This window comes from Malaclemys terrapin, chromosome 2 (assembly GCF_027887155.1).
Source record: "Malaclemys terrapin pileata isolate rMalTer1 chromosome 2, rMalTer1.hap1, whole genome shotgun sequence".
NCBI lineage: Eukaryota > Metazoa > Chordata > Testudines > Emydidae > Malaclemys > Malaclemys terrapin.
In genome coordinates, this window is record NC_071506.1 from 239,591,677 (window position 1) to 239,610,788 (window position 19,112).

The 19,112-nt window shown below is 40.4% G+C and overlaps 1 protein-coding gene across 7 annotated transcripts in view; it reads right to left on the minus strand.

Annotated features, from left to right (window-relative positions):
• PPP1R9A (protein phosphatase 1 regulatory subunit 9A) overlaps positions 1 to 19,112 on the minus strand; it is a 253,382-nt gene that overhangs the window by 81,872 nt on the left and 152,398 nt on the right. For all 7 annotated transcript variants that reach the window (XM_054020403.1, XM_054020402.1, XM_054020404.1 and 4 more), the window contains exons 3-5: positions 12,774 to 12,906; positions 12,140 to 12,260; positions 5,513 to 5,617 (exon numbers count right to left, since the gene is read on the minus strand). In XM_054020403.1, the coding sequence (XP_053876378.1) occupies positions 5,513 to 5,617; positions 12,140 to 12,260; positions 12,774 to 12,906 (359 nt within the window). The remainder of the gene's footprint in view (positions 1 to 5,512; positions 5,618 to 12,139; positions 12,261 to 12,773; positions 12,907 to 19,112) is intronic.

A 19,112-nucleotide genomic window follows, 5' to 3' on the forward strand; every position in this document is an offset into this window, starting at 1 on the left:
TAACTCAGGAAGCCTTCGATCAAATGGCCCCAAATCTGGATCACTACCCAAAGCCTGTGCCCCCATGAGGCATACCAAATTCCAAATTAAGCTCAGTAATTGTGCAAATTTTAAAGTACTTAGAGGAGTCAGGCTTTTAAACAGGAAGGACATCCCAACCTTAACTATAGCAGAACTGGCCCTCCACTATACCGAATGGTATTGGTCTGATACTGCCCTTTATCCCATCCCCAGAAAGACGAGAGAAGGGTGACACTCAGTAAAACTGAAAGACAATACGCATTTAAAAAAAAAATACCTCCAGTGTAAAATCAGACTGTGGAATTCACTAATGCAGGATATTAGCGAGCTAAGTAGTTCCACAAGATTAAAGAGGACTTGACATTTATATGAGCTGAAATAACATTTGTAGTTAGACTTGCCATATTAAAGTTGAACGAATGGAGGATAGCTAATGTGATGCCAATTTTTAAAAAAGGCTCCAGAGGTGATCCTGGCAATTACAATCCGGTAAGCCTAACTTCAGTACCTGGCAAACTGGTTGAAACTATAGTAAAGAACAGAATTGTCAGACACATAGATGAGCATGATTTGTTGGGGAAGAGTCAACATAGCTTTTGTAAAGGGAAATCATGCCTCACCAATCTACTAGCATTCTTTGAGGGGGTCAACAAGCATGTGGAAAAGGAGAATCCAGTGGATATAGTGTAGTTGGATTTTCAGAAAGCCTTTGACAAGGTATCTCACCAAAGACTCTTAAGCAAAGTAAGCAGTCATGGGATAAGAGGGAAGGTCCTCTCATTGATCAATAACTGGTTAAAAGATAGGAAACAAAAGGTAGGAATAAATGGTCAGTTTTCAGAATGGAGAAAGATAAATAGTGGTGTCCCCCAGGGGTCTGTACTGGGACCAGTACTATTCAACATATTCATAAATGATCTGGAAAAATGCATAAATAATGAGGTAGCAAAATTTGCAGATGATACAAAACTACTCAAGATAGTTAAGCCCAAAGCAGACTGCAAAGAGTTACAAAGGGATCACAAAACTGGGTGACTGGGAAACAAAATGGCAAATGAAATTCAACGTTGATAAATGCAAAGTAATGCACATTTGAAAACATAATCCCAACCATACATATAAAATGATGCAGTCTAAATTAGCTATTACCACTCAAGAAAGAGTTTTTGGGAGTCATTGTGGATAGTTCTCTGAATATATCTACTCAATGTGCAGCAGCAGTCAAAAAAGCTAACACGGAATATTGGGAATCATTAGGAAAGGGATGGATAGATAATAAGTCAGAAAATAGCATATTGCCTCTATAAATCCATGGTACACCCACATCTTGAATACTGTGTGCAGATGTGGTCGCCCCATCTCTAAAAAGATATATTTGAATTGGAAAAAGTTCGGAAAAGGGCAACAAAAATTATTAGGGGTATGGAGCATCTGCCATATGAGGAGAGATCAATAAAACTGGGACTTTTCAGCTTGGAAAAGAGACGACTAAGGGGGGATATGACATAGGTCTATAAAATCATGACTGGTGTGGAGAAAGTAAATAAGGACGTGCTATTTACTCCTTGTCATAACACAAGAACAAGGGGTCACCAAATGAAATTAATAGGCAGCAGGTTTAAAACAAAAGAAAGTATTTCTTCACACAATGCACAGTCAACCTGTGGAACTCTTTGCTAGAGGATGTTGATGAGTACTGGTTCTATTCATTCCCTCTGAAGCACTTGGCATTGGCCATTGTCAGAAGACAGGACTCTTGGCTAGATGGACCTTTGTTCTGACCCAGTATGGCTGTTCTTATGTTCTTACAAGGGCTACCAATTCTCATTCTTTCAGTCAGAAACTATTTGCCAGCTGGGATTAGGAAATAACTCCCCCTGCTCCCTTTCCCGCAGAGGGACAGCAGAGCATAGTGCTGGAACTAGGAGTGCTGGGGGTGCTGCCACACCTCCTGTCTTGAAGTGGTTTACAATATATACAGGGTTTACAGTTTGGTTCAATGACTCTCAGTACCACCACTATACAAATTGTACAGACTACAGTTGGTGAATGTCTTCCTGTAAAGCAGATAGGCTGCTGCCAGACATAGAATGCCAAACTGGTTGAACTGATGGTCTTCTATTCTGGTATGGCAATTCTTCTGAATAGCATAACATTTAAAATAATAGAAACCCATCAGCTCCTTCAAGTTTTTATGTGATTTATTTGCTGGGTGTGAGGGGTTATCTTGAACTGGAACAGTTTAAAAAATAGATGCCATGGCTTTGTTTTCACCATCTCTTTACTATGTTAGTTACAGAAGGTTGGTTACATTTTTCTGGAAGCAATATTGAAGAATCTATTCTAGGTCACTAACCTCCATTGTCATGACTATTCAAAAATGTGTATAAAGCTCAAAGGGGGGAAATCACTATATATCAGCATTATACTAGCTTTTTGAAGACGCAGTGACCAAATTATTGGTGAGAATTATGAAAGTAGTTTCAATTACACTCCTCTCATAAATGTCCTTCCACATGATCGATCAAGTATAAGCCTCAATGCAAAGGCTAAAATGCATTTTGCTAGACAACTTGAAAAATGGCAGTGTGTAATGCTTTGGGCTGTAAGAGGAAGGAATGTTGAAGACACACAGAACTGTGTTCGTGTGGCATTCCAGAGAAAACATGTGTACACACAGTATGGGCTGTATTCATGATGTGAAAAAAAAGCTGTGCTTATTAAAAGTTAGGTTGGTTAGTTCACATGCGGTCACTTGGACGGTGTAGAGGCCAAAAAGTGCTCATTAAAGCAATTATGTAAAATTAATTAAGTCAACACTGTAACATACATAGTAATTAAAGCAGAACTTTAATTCCATTAAACAGTATGTATGTGATCTCTCCCATCAGAGGTTGGTATGTGGATTTCCTACAGAGACATCTTTAATAGATAGCATGGGAGTTCTACCTCCACATTTTCTCACCGATGTGTCTCAGTTTGCAGTTTTGTGTAGCTTCCCATCTCATTTCCTCCTGAAAAGGAGGGGGTTGTAGATCACTTGCACTGTGCATGGGGCACTAGTGATCCCTGGCAACATGAGAGGCTGAAGGTAGGAATCAGAAACAGTATCGACTCTTTTTACCTGCATGGGAGTCTCAGCACCCAACCTTTCCCCTCCCCCCTAAGTGATGTGAATCATTAATGGCAGCTGCTAAGGCAGTGATGATGCTCAAATGCCAGCATGAATCTTCCCTATACTTACAGCATCCAGGCACAAATAGCTGTGGAAAGGAGAGGAGTCCTGGCCCAGATGATCCTCGTAAGCTCTCCTATGGCCAGGGAGGGTGTGTAGGATGGAGTGAAAGTGTGTGCACAAAAGAGAGGTGGGATGAGAGATTGTTCTGTAACCCTACTACTGTGTCACAGCAACTGAAACAGGAGACAAGTTCTGCCATGAAACGGATTTTTTTTTCCTTTGCATCACAGCCAGCGGACATGGCTTCTGCATGCATAAGAGGGAATAAAAATGACAGCAAAATATGCAATCCTCTTTTATGAATAATGTTTTTAAGAGACCAATAATTGATCCAATGTACTCTATAAGCAAATGTTTATGTTTATGGTAGAGCTACACTTTCAAGTTGGTAGTAACCTTTGGCATCCTGAAATTCACCTTCAAAAGGCATTACACTAAGAGCGATGTTAGGGGAGGGTTTCAGGAATGTGTCTAGCTTTCAGTAATTAAAAGCAAACACAGTGCACTGAAGTAAGCAGAACATAAAACAAGTACAGGTTAGGCCCTGGCAAGTTACATTGTGTGTGATGTCTATGTCACAGACTTCATGATGGAGCTTGGCAAATCTTCTCACTCTCCTGATCCCAAGCAGCCTGGCTAATTACATTTCATACATTTCTGGGCTTCCCTGTGAGATAGACCATGGATCCTTGGACACAATTAGAATTGAGGAAACTGGAGGGTCCTTATCATACAGTTTTCTTAAATGAAGCAAAATCAGAAAGGCAGTTCTACCAAATTCTACCCCATCCCTTCTTCTCATCAGATACCTGATTAGTAGGAAGGGGTGCTAATGGCATAAGCTTTGTGTAAGTGTGCATGTATATTCTTATAAAATATTTTCATTGAAATATGTATATTATTTTTAAAAATCCTCTTTATTCATTTGTGACACTGTTGTGTTCAGCCAGTCTTTCTGCGAAAACTCAGTATTTTAAGCTAAAAAATAGCACAATGTAAAAACTCAAACCTCTCCCTGATAAATGAGACCTGTAAGGAGCCAATGATCATAGAATCATAGAAGATTAGGGTTTGTAAGAGACCTCAGGAGGTCATCTAGTCCAAGCACCTGCTCAAAGCAGGACCAACACCAACTAAATCATCCTAGCCAGGGCTTTGTCAAGCCAGGCCTTAAAAACCTCTAAGGATGGACATTACAACACCTCCCTAGGTAACCCATTCCAGTGCTTCACCACCCTCTTAGTGAAATAGGTTTTCCTAATATCCAACCTAGAGCTCTCCCACTGCAACTTGAGACCATTGCTTCTTGTTCTGTCATCTGCCACCTCTGAGAACAGCCTAGCTCCATCCTCTTTGAAACCCCGCTTCAGGTAGTCGAAAGCTTCTATCAAATCCCCCCTCACTCTTCTGCAGACTAAATAAGCCCAGTTCCCTCAGCCTCTCCTCATAAGTCATGTGCCCCAGCCCCCTAATCATTTTCGTTGCCCTCCGCTGAACTCTTTCCAATTTGTCCACATCCTTGCTGTAGTGGGGGGCCTAAAACTGGATGTAATACTCCAGATGTGGCCTCACCAGTGCCGAATTGAGGGGAATAATCACATTATTGTATTATGGTTCTTACAAGTATTTTACATTTTTGCATTATGAATTTACATCTTGTATTAAGAATTTTACTCAGTGAATTTTACAATATTTTCTAGCCTGTTCACTATTTTACTGACACTTGCAACAATCCCTTTTAAACTAACAGGAGCTAATCAAATGAATAACACATTTGATAGCAAGGAGGTAGACAAACTATCTGATATGGGGATAAACCCAGAGCAAGTACTGGGGAAAGGGTGGCTCAGTGAATCAGTATTGGGATAGTAATGGTAATGATTCTCCTTGAGGTTTCCATCTAACTGACACCTATTTGGTGGCCAATGTGAACAATGGGTCAGAGCCTGGTTTAAATCTTTTGAAAGGAATCAAGTTTTACCAAATTACAGCAACTGAGGATCTGACCCAACCTGTGGTTTCAGTCCAAATCTTAATTATCACGTAGTCACATCACAAAAAATTAATATCATTTATACCATTCCTGGGAGTCCCAGCAGAGATGTCACAGGTTAAAAGGACATAGAGCCCTCTCCCTTTCCACTTTCTTGTATTGCTCCTACCTCAAGAAATTGAGACTCCAAATGGAAGCAACTAGATAATTTGAAATGTTTAGTACCACCAGTGTGTTCTTCTTCAAACATATTTACTCACCTGACATTTCCTTTGGTGTTTCTGAGAACGGTTGCAGCAAAATTTTGTGTAACGCCAACCAGACTGATTCCATCCACTTCTACAATTTGGTCATTTACTTGGATCCTTTCAGAAAAACAAATAAAATCTCTACATTACTCATCAAAACATAAAAGGAAGCAATAATTGTAGCTTTTTAAAAAGTGTTTGAAGTTTCACCAAAATACAAAAAATTGAGGTGTATACCATCCATACAACATTATGCAGCATATTTGTATGTGATACAGACCTCAATTCAGAAAAGGGCTGACTTCATTGGTATGTGAGCACGTGCTTAAATGCATTCCTGAAGTGGGGCAAAGCATGCTTTGCTATTTACTATTGCTGAGTACTGGAAGCAACAGCAAGGAAAAAAATACAAAATTATGTCACTGCCTGTGTACAGTTACCACATAATTACAGCTTTAGACAACCTTAGTATTATGAGTAATTACATTCCTCCATCCTCCATATCAGTAGTACTGTATGTAATCACAGGTAAAACAAATTGCAGAATCTGGAACATTACAAAACTAAACTCAGACCTGGTCTATACTTAAAAGTTAAAGTGACCTAGCTACATCACTCAGGACTGTATGCCGTAGTTAGGTCAACCTAGGCCAGAGTGTAGACACAGCTAAGCTGATGGAAGAATTTGTCCGTAGACCTGGTTGCCAACTCTAGGAGTGGTGGATTAACTACACTGAGGGAAAAAACCCTTCCATTGATTTAGGAAGTGTCAGCTACGGTACTACAGTGACACAGCTGAAGCATCAGAGCTATGTTGCTATAGCGGCTGTAGTGTAGACATACTTTGAGATACTTGAATAACTTACACATTGTCCTTTTCTAAGCAATCTTGAAGAACAATGTAAACTGCAGTTTTAGTATTTCATGCTACTTGAAAACTGAGTATTCTTTAGAGCAAATGAATATTTTAATAATCTATAATGTATCTAAAGGGCCACTGCTCAGTAGATTATGCTTAAACTTCAGATAGGGTATATTAGTCTTTCAAATTATCTTTAAGAGGTCTGATCTTGCATCCCCTGCATACTAGGAATTCTCAATTACTTGAAAGGAAGTCTTGGGTGTACAAGGAATGAAGGATAAAGCCTTATATTGTTTTACCAGGGGAAGAATCTCCTAGATTTTAAACATCTATTTATAACACAATCTACTGCTCCATGTGACAAAGTTAAAAAAAAAATGAATTGCTATTCTTTTTGTTCTGCAATACACACAACATGCATCCCTAGGGCAGAGATAGCATCATCATTTATTAAAGGTACGTGGAGGGAAGAGAGCCATATCAAATTCAGCTCTGCTAGAAACATACAAATTTTAAGTTTTCCAAATGAAAAAGGATATAAAAATAGTAAAAGAAACACATTTTCAAGCATCTGTATGTGAACTACTATATCAGATAATACAGATTTAAAAAGAACCAACAGAAACAGAGCAGATGAAAATTTCTTATTTTAAGTCAAGATATTTTAAAATGGCACTTTTTCCTGAGCATAAATACCTAATAATGGAAGTTTTCCATAGGACCTCAGAACCACATGCTCCGGGAATGCAAATTAGAAACTACATTTTGCGAAGGAGTACTAAAAATAATTTCACTCTCAGCTTTGGCATAACACCTCACATTTCTACATGCATTTTGAATAACATCTCCCAACTTTTTGGACTATACTGCTGAGCAAAAATGGCTCCTTAGAGCTACTTTGGTAGCTTCAAAGTTCATACTGTCACTGTGGATCAGTGGATTATTTCCCAGCTGGACATAGCAAATTTTGAAAATATTGCTTTTGTGGAAGCCTACAAACTGCATCTTTGAACTCCACTCCCCCCCGCCCACCTTTCAGAACTGTATGTCATTTTTATACATGTAACTGTTGCCGTTACATTGAACATACACCACTACCCCGATGTAACGTGACCCGATATAACACGAATTCTGATATAACGCGATAAAGCAGTGCTCCGGGGAGGGGGGGGGGGGCTGCGCACTCCGGCGGATCAAAGCAAGTTCAATATAATGCGGTTTCACCTATAATGCGGTAAGATTTTTTGGCTCCCGAGGACAGCGTTATATCGAGGTAGAGGTGTACGTCAATAATATAAAAAGACTGACAGATTTTGAGTCTTTTTGTCCATTAGCCCACTTTGGTTATTACTTCTCTCTGTATTTCTTTTCTTTGCTGCTTACTAATCTATTTCCATCTCTTATTTCAGTCTTCTTAATCCTCCAAATACATAATATGTGCCATCCAAAAGGACATTTCCTATATGATGCCAAGTAAGTATTCCTATATAACATGTAAGAGTAATCACATTTATTTTCCAATCGTGTCTTATTCTATGTTTGGAAAGAATCCTTGACCCTGGAGACACTACCAAAATAAGCAATACTAATAAGATTTTCTATGTAATTAAGAACTGATTTGTCAAAAGGCCAGTGCATAAAGAAATTAACGTGCATTTTTCCTTGCTAAAACTGCTTTTGCAATTAACATGATTCCACATGCAAATCTGTTATTTGTGCACAAATGGCCAGTGTGTCAAATAGCTGGTCATTTGCACGTGGAAATTCACAATTTGCATATGGAACTATACAGAAATTAGGCAAACATACTTACGTGTATTAGCATCCATTTTGTATCTGACCTTTTGAAACTCAGACCTTAATATGTAAAAATGGAATAAAAGTGCTAATAAAAAATGCAGAGGTAACATGTTAAATGTATGTTAAAATTACAGAATAAAATAATCAGAGTTCCTTTTCAGTAAATTGAATTCTTTCCTCTCTCTTTATCCATCTGGGATTTTGAAGATATAACTGTCAAGATGACTTTGTCAGGTTTGTATTGGATGGTGCACATAGGTCACTGTCTTTACAAAATCAGCATTAAATGACAAAGGAGCAGGAGGAAAAATTCAGTCCTAAAATCTTTTTTTGAACAGCAGAATCCACAGCATCCTTTTTTCTAAATATTAAAGGAATTTTTATGATAGATATGAAGATGAAGGGTGGCTATTCATTTATTTTATTTATATATATATATTTTTACACCAGTTTATATGACAGAGAGATGTATATTATTACATCAGTTGCAATTAATTTCCAGACAGTTATTTTAACCTTTTCCCCCCATTTCCTTCTTCCGCCATCCTGTTCCTGACTCATTTTTAGAGATGTGTTGAATGGCTTGGCACCAATCTGAATAATAACATGCTATTTCTCACGTGTCTGTGTGTACACAAATTAAGTATCAAATGGGAGACGGGTTTACGAGTGACAAAGACTTAAAAAGAAAAAGTTTAACAACATTTTATTATTATGAAAGAAATTGGTGGTTTCTCTATTATTTTCTAAGGGCCAGTTCTTCAAGCCTCACTTACAGGGAACAGCAGTTATTCACCCATATGAATTAATTTAAGTTGCTGGAACAACTTGCATAATTGCTACTCAATATCAGAAAGGTTGCAGAATTAGGTCCTAAAAATGTGAATTCAAATTTTGCAGAGATATAATTTAGTATATGTTTCAAGTTGTGAACTGTTACACATTCCTCAGCAGCTGTTCTCAGGTAAATTTATTATCAGAAAAATATTTTCAAATGACGCATCATCCACTACACCTGTCCTGTACTTGAACTGGGAGATTATTTATACAAAATAGTCAGTTACCCTATCACATGTGTAAAGAGTATTGGTATTTCATATTCAGTTTGTCCACTGATTCCTTCACTTTTTATTGCCTCTATCTATCTATCAACCTATTCTTAATTTGGACTGGAGCTTACAGCAAGCTCTCTGGTTAAATTGGCCAATGACATTTACCACAGAATGCCCTTTACATGGCAACTACCCAACATCTGCTATGTCTAGAGCAGCATGAATTAAGACAGTGGTGCTCAGTCACTCGGAATTCCCACACTACAGGTTTCTCATCTTCTCCGAGGGCAAGTAATACCCGGAGTAATCTGCTGACTTTTGCAGAAAGACATGAAAAATGTTCTGAAGCTACTGAAGTACTTTTCTTATCTAAAAATTACAATATTAGAAATCTCACCCCAATTTTTATTTAATTATTCTAGGATATTTGAGACATCCCTCAAAATATATTCATATTTATTGCTAAAAGATGGTCTTTTGATTATTATGCTTACTGATTACCATATAAGGATGAGGTTGAAGGAACCACCAGAGCTGATGCACAACAGATGTTCCATATTCAGGGATAGGCTGCTCCATATTCAGAGAGCTGTCTCAAATGAATGAAGTGTTTTGGAAAGAACATGAGAGAGTTCTTTCTCAGCTGCCTGAGCATTAGTCAATTGAGGACAAATATTAAAGGGGCCAAAGCAAAAATCTAGTATGATCTCCCTGATGAGGAACCAACACCAACTTGTGCAGGCTATGTTTGTCTGGAGTATAAATAGTCCTGAACCAGCCCCCAAACATCGAAGGAGGAGCCTCATATGTGGTGTCACAAAGGTGCAGGCCATACATCCAAGCAATTGAAGACAACGTCTTATTGATGTCTGTAGGCTGATTTGAATCTTTGAGATGAGATCTGCTAACAAGGAGAATCTGTTGGAGGGAAGATAAGCCCTAGCTGATATAGTGTTTAAGAAGGCTCCTATGAACTCCACTCTTCGTACCAGGCTCAAAGTGAATTTCTCAAAGTTGAGCAGCAATCCTAGCTTGCGGAACTGAGATCTCATCATCTTTATAGTGGCAAAAATCTCATTATAAGATTGGCTCTGGAGTAGCCAGTCATTGAGGTATAGAAAAATGATTATGCCCAGACGTCGAAGGTAAGCTGCGACCTCTGCCAGTACCTCAAGGAACACTCTTGGGGAGGCAAGAAGGCCGAATGGGAACACTTGATACTGAAAGTGATCCTGATCTACTGAAAAACACAGGAACTGTTCATGAGCTGGGTGAATTTTTAGGGGGGAGATTTTTGATAGCCCATAGCCTAGTACAGGGGTGGGCAACCTATGGCACGCGTGCCGAAGGGGGCACGCAAGCTGATTTTCAGTGGCACTCATGCTGCCCGGGTCCTGGCCACTGGTCCGGGGGGCTCTGCATTTTAATTTAATTTTAAATGAAGCTTCTTAAACATTTTAAAAACCTTATTTACTTACATACCACAATAGTTTAGTTATATATTATAGACTTATAGAAAGAGACCTTCTAAAAACGTTAAAAATGTATGACTGGCACGTGAAACTTTAAAATAGAGTGAATAAATGAAGACGCAGCACACCACTTCTGAAAGGTTGCCAATCCCTGGCCTAGTAACATGCCTAGACCACTGCCAGCAGCTGGAATGCCAATTATTATGCTTATTGCTGAAGGCAGCTAAAAAGGCAACTACTGAAACCTTAGCACAACTAACAGGGCAGGAGGGGCAGGGGAAGTGAATGCCCACGAGGTGTAAGCATGGCCATGGGCCCTCCAGACTTGAGCTTCTCAAAATTGCTGAAGCATGAGGTTTTGCACGATCGGAAGTCTGGCAACATTTTAACTGTTGCTATGTGAAATACATCTGGTTAACCGATGGAAAATTCACTGGCTGGAAAACTCCACACAACTTCTGCTCAGCAGGATTTTTTGTTTTTGTTTATGAACAAGCTATGTAATTGGGTATAAAAGGGGGAAGAGGTCTGAGCTCGGTGGACATTTGAATACTTGGAACACTTCAGAGGGATCCCTCTCAAGTTCCCCTGCAGACGGAAGGGTGGCCACCAGAAGTCTACAGATATCCACTCGAGACCTCCTGACGATCTTGCCTAAATATTAATCTGGGGTTTATTTGGGGTGCTCTCCTAACATGCAGACATGTGTAAGTGCTGGAGACTAAATAAAGTAAAAGCTTCAGTAAAAGCACTTTTGTTTGCATCAACCATTTATTGGCCAGACGTGCCACATCCCCATTGATTTATTTCCTGACACCACCTTGCAAAGAGTAAAGTTACCAAGAGCTGGAATGCACGTGTGCAATCACTCAAAGAAGAATTTATAATACTGAAGATCACTCTGCACTAGAGATTTTCAAAAAGTACATGTTAAGTGAGAAATGAGGAACTTAAGGGCACAAAATGGCACAGGAAAAACTAGAAAAATGTTGCTGAGGAACTTTTTTTATAGATACTGACCATCCAAAATTCTCTTTGAAGCCAATGGGAGCTGCAGGCACTCACCACCCTTCAAAGACATTATAAATGTTTCAGCACTTCTGATTTTGGACAACCAACTTGATTTTGGAAAACCAACCATATGCTAAAGGGGCTTGGTTTTCAGGAAGTTGTGAGCAACCATCATCTGCAAATCTAGCCTCTTTAAAGCATCGTAAGTGAGATAATCAAAATAATTATCTTCTGAAATTTCTGGTCGCTACTTTTATTTAGAAGCCTACCTTTAGGTACCCAGATTAGAACATTTGGGCCATAACAATAACTCAAATTTCTAGTTATAAAATTACACACAACTTTTTGCCATATGCAAACAACCAGAAATTATTTTCTACAAAAATCAATATCCATAAAGAACCATTGTTGAGGAAGATTCCAAACACTGAATCTAGTTTACCTGCCATCTCTTTCGGCTGCCCCACCTTCTGTTACTGTTTTGACAAATATTCCCAGTTTTTCAAGGCCTGCATCTGCTCCAACTCCCATTCCAATAATACTGATGCCAAGTCCATCTTCATCTGTGGAGAAGACAAATAAAAGCAGCAATATAGTTTGATTTTAAATAATTTGGCATTTAAAGAAATACATTTGCATCTTGCTTTTGTTTTCTTTTGATTTTTTCATGTGATTAAACCCACTTTTAGTTATTTCCTTGGTGAGACCCTTAATTTTCTGCAGTTTTAATAACACACCAAAAATAGATAATATTGCATTTGCCATTTGGAAAAGGTTACTACAGTTAGGCAAGATGACTAACGTTTCAGAGGAGAATGAAAAGTTAATATGAAAAATCATGTCAATTAACGTGTAAGGTGAACTACAGGAAACAACATTCTTACAGAAATACAGAACTATTGTCCTTGAGCTGGTTCCTTAAATAATATTATTGAATATTTTTCAGTCTGAAGAGCCAAGAGATTTGCAACGATTCCTTGAGAATTAAAGTTATGCCCTCTAAGCAAGTGCAGCAATCCCTTTAAAGATTTGCACATCAGTTTAGAGAAATTGCAAACAGTGCACAGAATGCATACCTTTTTCTAGTTCCACTGGTAAAAGCTCCAGTTTTTCCACACGCTTTTCAAGTTCATATTCAGCTGATGCAGCCACTGGGTCAACTTCATCATTTCTCCGGTCATAGTCTTCATTGGAGTATGTGTTGAAAACCTTTGAAAATATGCCAGTATTGATCAACTATCCATTCCAGAAAAGACGGTTAACTTAAGAAAATAGCTGCTATATGTATCCATTTTTATGACTTTTTCTATTACATTGGTTGAAATGAGTTTTTAAGGTAATGCTCCCCTCCTCCCCTCAAAGTTCAGGTTTTTAAATTAGTGCTTTTTTATTCATCAAACAGTCTGCTAAGGACTGAAAACCAATTCTGAATATAACTAACTCATTTTTACCATATGTGGTTATGTTTTAGAAGGACTGAGTCATTCTACTCCTTTCAATAATTAAACATACAAACATATGGTTCCAATCAAACATTGCTCCATCTAGATAGTAAAGATCTCCAAATACTTATAAAAGTAGAATACATAGGAACTACTATGATTAACTGTAACTTGTATCTAATCTCAACTCTGATGTTTCTTCCTGAGGGTCCAATTTGCGCACACAAAACCAAAGCTGAAGCTGACTACTGCTAATATGAAAAAACATTTACATATAAAATTAAAGATTATGCTGTACTTTTAAATTTTAAGATTACAGTATGGCATTACGGGATTAAGACAGATTTAACATTTCAAGTCTATTATATGACAGGTTTAATATCTATGTGTATGTGTATAACCACACAAACTTTTCAAATGCTACGGTAAGTGCAGTATGTTTGTTGAATTTGTTTACCTGTCAGTCAGTATAAATATTGATGGCTTTTAAGTTAATTAGGGATTACTGAGGCCTTCTGTAGAGTTATGGAGTCAGAAAGATGGAGATAGTTGTTCAAATTTTTGATCCTATGTTTTATTTAGATAATCCCTCTGTTCACTTAGTTACCCCACTGTGGCAGTAGTGAAGAAATATACAGTGTTGGAGATAAATATTGTATCTAAATTCTTCTGTCCTACATCTATTGTTGCATTTGTTACTTTAAACAAAACACACCATGCCCCCACCACAACCACACCCCACACACAATTTCACTCTGTCCCCTTTTCTGTCTTTACAAGTATTCAACAAGAGAAGGCAGAATTAGGTAGCAAAAGAATATTTATGATAAATATTAATGTGTTCACCAGATCAACACCAAAACAGAGAGGTCACAAGAAGCCTTCCCTAACTGCAGCTCTGTTCAGATGCTAATCAACCATTGTCTACATGCAAGGACTGCTCAAGGCTATCACCCCACAAGGGGCAGGGAAAGCCAAAGGCAGGGCCATGGCTAAACTCACCACGCTCTGACTCTGTAGCTGAAAATTCACATTCAACTTTTATGTTTGAATTCTTAATAGAAGTCAAAGAGATCAAATGTCAGAACAAAGGCTGCTCCTCATCAGACCTGATGGTAGAGAGATCTTTTACACACTACAAAAAATGTTTGTGCAGCAAATATTATTAAATAATATTTAATAAAAATGGCAGCAACTGCTTTAAAAATGTCATTGAATGATATAACTTTTAAAGTTTAGCTCCTGAAGAACACGTAAAAGAAAATGATTGTAGCTTAAATGGTATTGTTAGTGGAATCTGTGTTGTTCCCACCTAGCAATTTGTCAGCTGAGAGAGCAACATAATTGACTACACTTCTGTCTAAAACTAGATGCACTCCATGATTATTTTTTTTAATTACACAACTAGAAAAAAAAAATCTCCCCATCTCCCCTCCCTCCCCCTCATTTAATATATCTTTTTTATTTCTTTGGCATACATTACTCAACTTTATAACATTTTCGAACTAAGAACAAGAACATAAAAACGGCCATACTGGATCAGTATCCATCTTGCCCAATATCCTGTCTTCTGACAGTGGCCAATGCCAGGTGTCCCAGAGGGAATGAACAGAACAGGTAATCATCAAGTGATCCATCTGCTGTCACCCATTCCCAGATTCTGGCAAGCAGAGGCTAGGGACACCATCCTGGATAATAGCCACTGATGGACCTATCCTCCATGAATTTATCTAGTTCTTTTTTGAACCCTGTTATAGTCTTGGCCCTCACAACATCCTCTGGCAAGGAGTTCCACAAGTTGACTGTGCATTGTGTGAAAAAATACTTCTTTTTGTTTTAAATCTGCTGCCTATTAATTTCATTGGGTGACCCCTAGTTCTGGTGTTACGAGAAGGAGTAAATAACACTTCCTTATTTACTTTCTCCACATCAGTCATGATTTTATAGACCTCAACCATATCTCTCCTAGTCGTCTTTTTTCCAAGCTGAAAAGTCCCAGTCTTATTAATCTCTCCTCATATGGCGGACACTCCATACCCCTAATCATTTTAGTTGCCCTTTTCTGAACCTTTTCCAATTCCAATATCTTTTTTGAGGTGGGGCGACCACATCTGCATGTAGTATTCAAGATGTGGGCGTACCATGGATTTATATAGAGGCAATATGATATTTTCTGACTTTGGAAATACTGACTGAAAAGAAGTAAAAGTAATAAGACTGCAACAATTAAACCCATACTGCAGCCTAGAATGCCTTCTTTGTGTAACAAATCTCCATAATCACGTCAGAGATGGCTTTCCAGCTTGTAGGCACATTGAGTTTTAGATGGTGTCTTGGCACATTTTTGCTTTGGATTTAAGCCTAGAGTTAACACGTTTTCTCCAAGAAGCCAAACTCATCATAAGTTTTCTTGGCAGAACAATGCATCACCTTCATATTAGGACTGTTGAGAAAACCTTGCAATACCACTGGAAACATGAAGAAAGCAGTCAAAGTATTAATGCTACTGTCCAAGGTAATAAAATCTTCTCTGCAGTGCTGTGGAAGCAACTTAGTCAGCATCCCATTAATTCCCCTAAAATAGTAGTTATATTGAGATTATTGTAATAGTAGTAGTACAATACTATGTTACTAGTAGCACAGAAATTGTGATAAGGTCCTCATGCTCTTTGGAGCGACTCACAACCGTGAGTGCCTGCTTCAGTGCAGATGGTCAGAAAACAGGGCAGACATCTGTTGGTGTGTTCTATAATTAGATTTCACCAAGCCAGTAACAAATGTGAACTCTTGGATTACAATACTAGTTTTACCATGGAGTCACAGACAGCCTCCTCAGATTCTCCAATCTATCTTACCACTCAGACAAACTGGATTTTGTGATAAGAGGTCACTTATACCAGGGGTTCTCAACCTTTTTCTCTCTGAGGCCCCCTCAACCTCGATATACGCTGTCCTCGGGAGCCAAAAAAATCTTACTGCTTTATAGGTGAAACCGCGTTATATTGAACTTGCTTTGATCCACCGGCGTGCACAGCCCCATCCCCCCGGAGCACTGCTTTACCGCGTTATATCCGAATTCGTGTTATATCGGGTCGTGTTACATCGAGGTAGAGGTGTACTATAAAAACTCCAGGGCCCAGTGGGGGTGTGGGACCCTCGGGGTAGGGGCCTTGGACATAGGTGTAGTTTGACTTCTATTTTGGTGGGGGGGCAGGGGCCAGCAGGACTCAAGCCACCTCCACATGGCGGGGTCCGGGGAGGGAACGCCACCTCCACTCCGACTCACCTCAGCAGGCCACCCAGCCTGTCTGGGTTAGGGGGCGGGGGATGGACGGCACAACCAAAAATTATAACTCAAAGGTACAGGACTTAGCTCAAAAAGTTTGAAAACAGTTTAGGGTGCAGGGAGCAGGTAGCTGGGGCTGTGTGCAGGCAGGGGGTAGCTCAGGGTGCAGGGAGAGTGTAGCTGGGGCTGTGTGCACACAGGGTGGCTGTGGGTACAGGGAGAGACTGGCTAGGGGCTGTGTGCGGGCAGGGGGTAGCTCAGGGTGCAGGGAGAGGGTAGCTGGGGTTGTGTGCACACGGGGTGGCTGTGGGTACAGGGAGAGACTAGCTAGGGGCTGTGTGCGGGCAGGGGGGTAGCTCAGGGTGCAGGGAGGGGGTAGCTGGGGCTATGTGCACATGGGTGGCTGTGGGTACAGGGAACAGGTAGCTGGGGCTGTGTGCGGGCATAGGGGTAGCTCAGGGTGCAGGGAGAGGGGTACCTGGGGCTGTGTGCAGGCAGGGGGTAGCTCAGGGTGCAGGCACGGAGTAGCCAGGGGACGTGTGCGGGCATGGGGGTAGCTCAGGGGGCAGGGAGAATATAGCTGAGGGTGCAGGGAGAGTAGCTATGGGCTGTGTGCCGGGAGGGCTCCCCTGCGGCCCTGTTCCACGAGGGCTCTGCCAGCCAAGGAGCCAGGTCTCCCCACCCAGGCAGCTCCTACCGGCTGCGTGAGCAAAAGGGGCTGGGAACTGAGGAGCAACTTCAACCCAGGGCACCAGCAGGAGAGGAGGGAATGCTGCCACTGCCTGCTCCATGACACCAGCCAGAGAAGCAGCTGCCCCACACTGCCCGGCTCTGGCTTACTGCGTCCGACCTGGCCAGGGGGCGGGGAGAGGAGATGGGGGGGGGGGGGGGGGGGAGGTGTGGAGCTACCCCCGGGACTGCCGTGCTTTTGTGGTGCAGTCTGGGAGAGGAGGGGCAATGCTCTCCATGTTCCCAACTCTGCACAGGGGCTTCTTCCCCACAGGGAGTACCAGTGCTCGGGGCTCCAGGATTCAGCCCTGAGCCTCCCGGCTTCTGCCCGCGAGGCGCGCCAGGGATCAAGGCTTCAGCCCTGCACCTCCTGGCTTCTGCCCCGCAGAGGGGACTGGGGGGGTGTTGACAGGGATAGGGGGTTCAGCCCCACACCTCCCAGCTTCAGCCCCTTGGTGGACATTAGGGCTCGGGGTTTCAGCCCTGTGGCCCCCTTGAAAGGGTTCACGGACAACCGCAGACCACCGGTTGAGAACTGCTGACTTATACCAAAAATCACACCACCACATCAGGTTGCTCACAGGCCTAAGAGACCAGTCACTTACCCAGAGCAATTGGTACTTTAGATCTTACACCAGTTTCCTCAAGGAAATCCCTTTCCTCTAAATCCCCTTCCAATCCATTTTATCTAATAACCATACCCCATCCATAATGAGTACCTGCACGGGACACCTGTCAAAAGGAGGCATCCTCAATTATTTTGGCTGAGAGAGGGATTTTATGAAATTGTTTTGGGTATAAATACTCCCACTCCCCGGTCACCTGGAAGAGCAATGCCCCCACCTGGTCCAGCCACTTCCTGTTCCTCCTTACTCCATCCAGGTAAACGTTCTATTTCTTCCCTCTCTGCCGCCAACAGCAGAGGCGGTTCCTACAGAGGCAAAAACTCCTTTACTTGTGGCCTGCCAGATAAGGACCCACCACATACATTTTTCTTTCAAAAGGTCCTGAATGATCTATTAATTTCTCCTACTGGAGCTACAGTACATTCAAAGGATGAAATTTCTAGGTATCATAAAAAGTAAACAGTAGGTTTCGACCTTTACATTAAACCATTTCAGGCTATAACAGCTTGGCTTGCAAGTTCTGAAAAGATTAATTTTCTTGGGAAGAAATCTTTTGCACAAGGCATCTTTAGTAACTGGTAGATTTGCAAAGGGTTTTTAAAGGTGAGAAATGCCTCTGATCTGGACAGGTCTTTAAAAAGGAGTTCCTTAACTGCAGTAAGAACCTCTCTGTTTTGGCTGTCCAAAGAATGATTAGCTTTTCAAGTGGTCTATTTTAAGTTCTAATTAATGGAAGTTAAATAGCATTTTATGCATCAGTGAATAAATATCTTCTTTTTTGAATATTTTATCTTATAAGCTCCTTATTTCTAGAAGAACGTCATTTTACACATTTGAACACGTTTTATAAATTTATTACATAAATATATGATTTTCATTGTTAAATAATATTAACAATGACATTATTAATAGAGCATGCTCAATATTGTTTCAAAGTTCACGTCTTTCCAGATATGGATTCCAATGGCTGTTAAATTGAGAGTGTGTGGGAATTCACCTTAAAATAAACTTTGCAACCTATGTTTCAGAAAATTATGTTGTATTTTCCTGTGTGGTTCTCAAAATGGGCTTGAACAGATGGATAGGGGGAATCACACAGGCTCTTTTCCCTATAGTCAGCATTCAGCCAGAGGATGACCTATGGATCTAATGATTCCAATCTATATGAGTGAAAAGAAAGTAGGTAGGGGTTAAAGACCTTCTGACTCAGCCCCATTTATCTTTGTGTTCTGAGATGTATGACTCACAGCCAGTATCTTGACTGTATCTCTGACACTAAGGAGTGTCACATGTCTGAGAACACTCCATCACACAAGAAGGAAAGAGATCCTG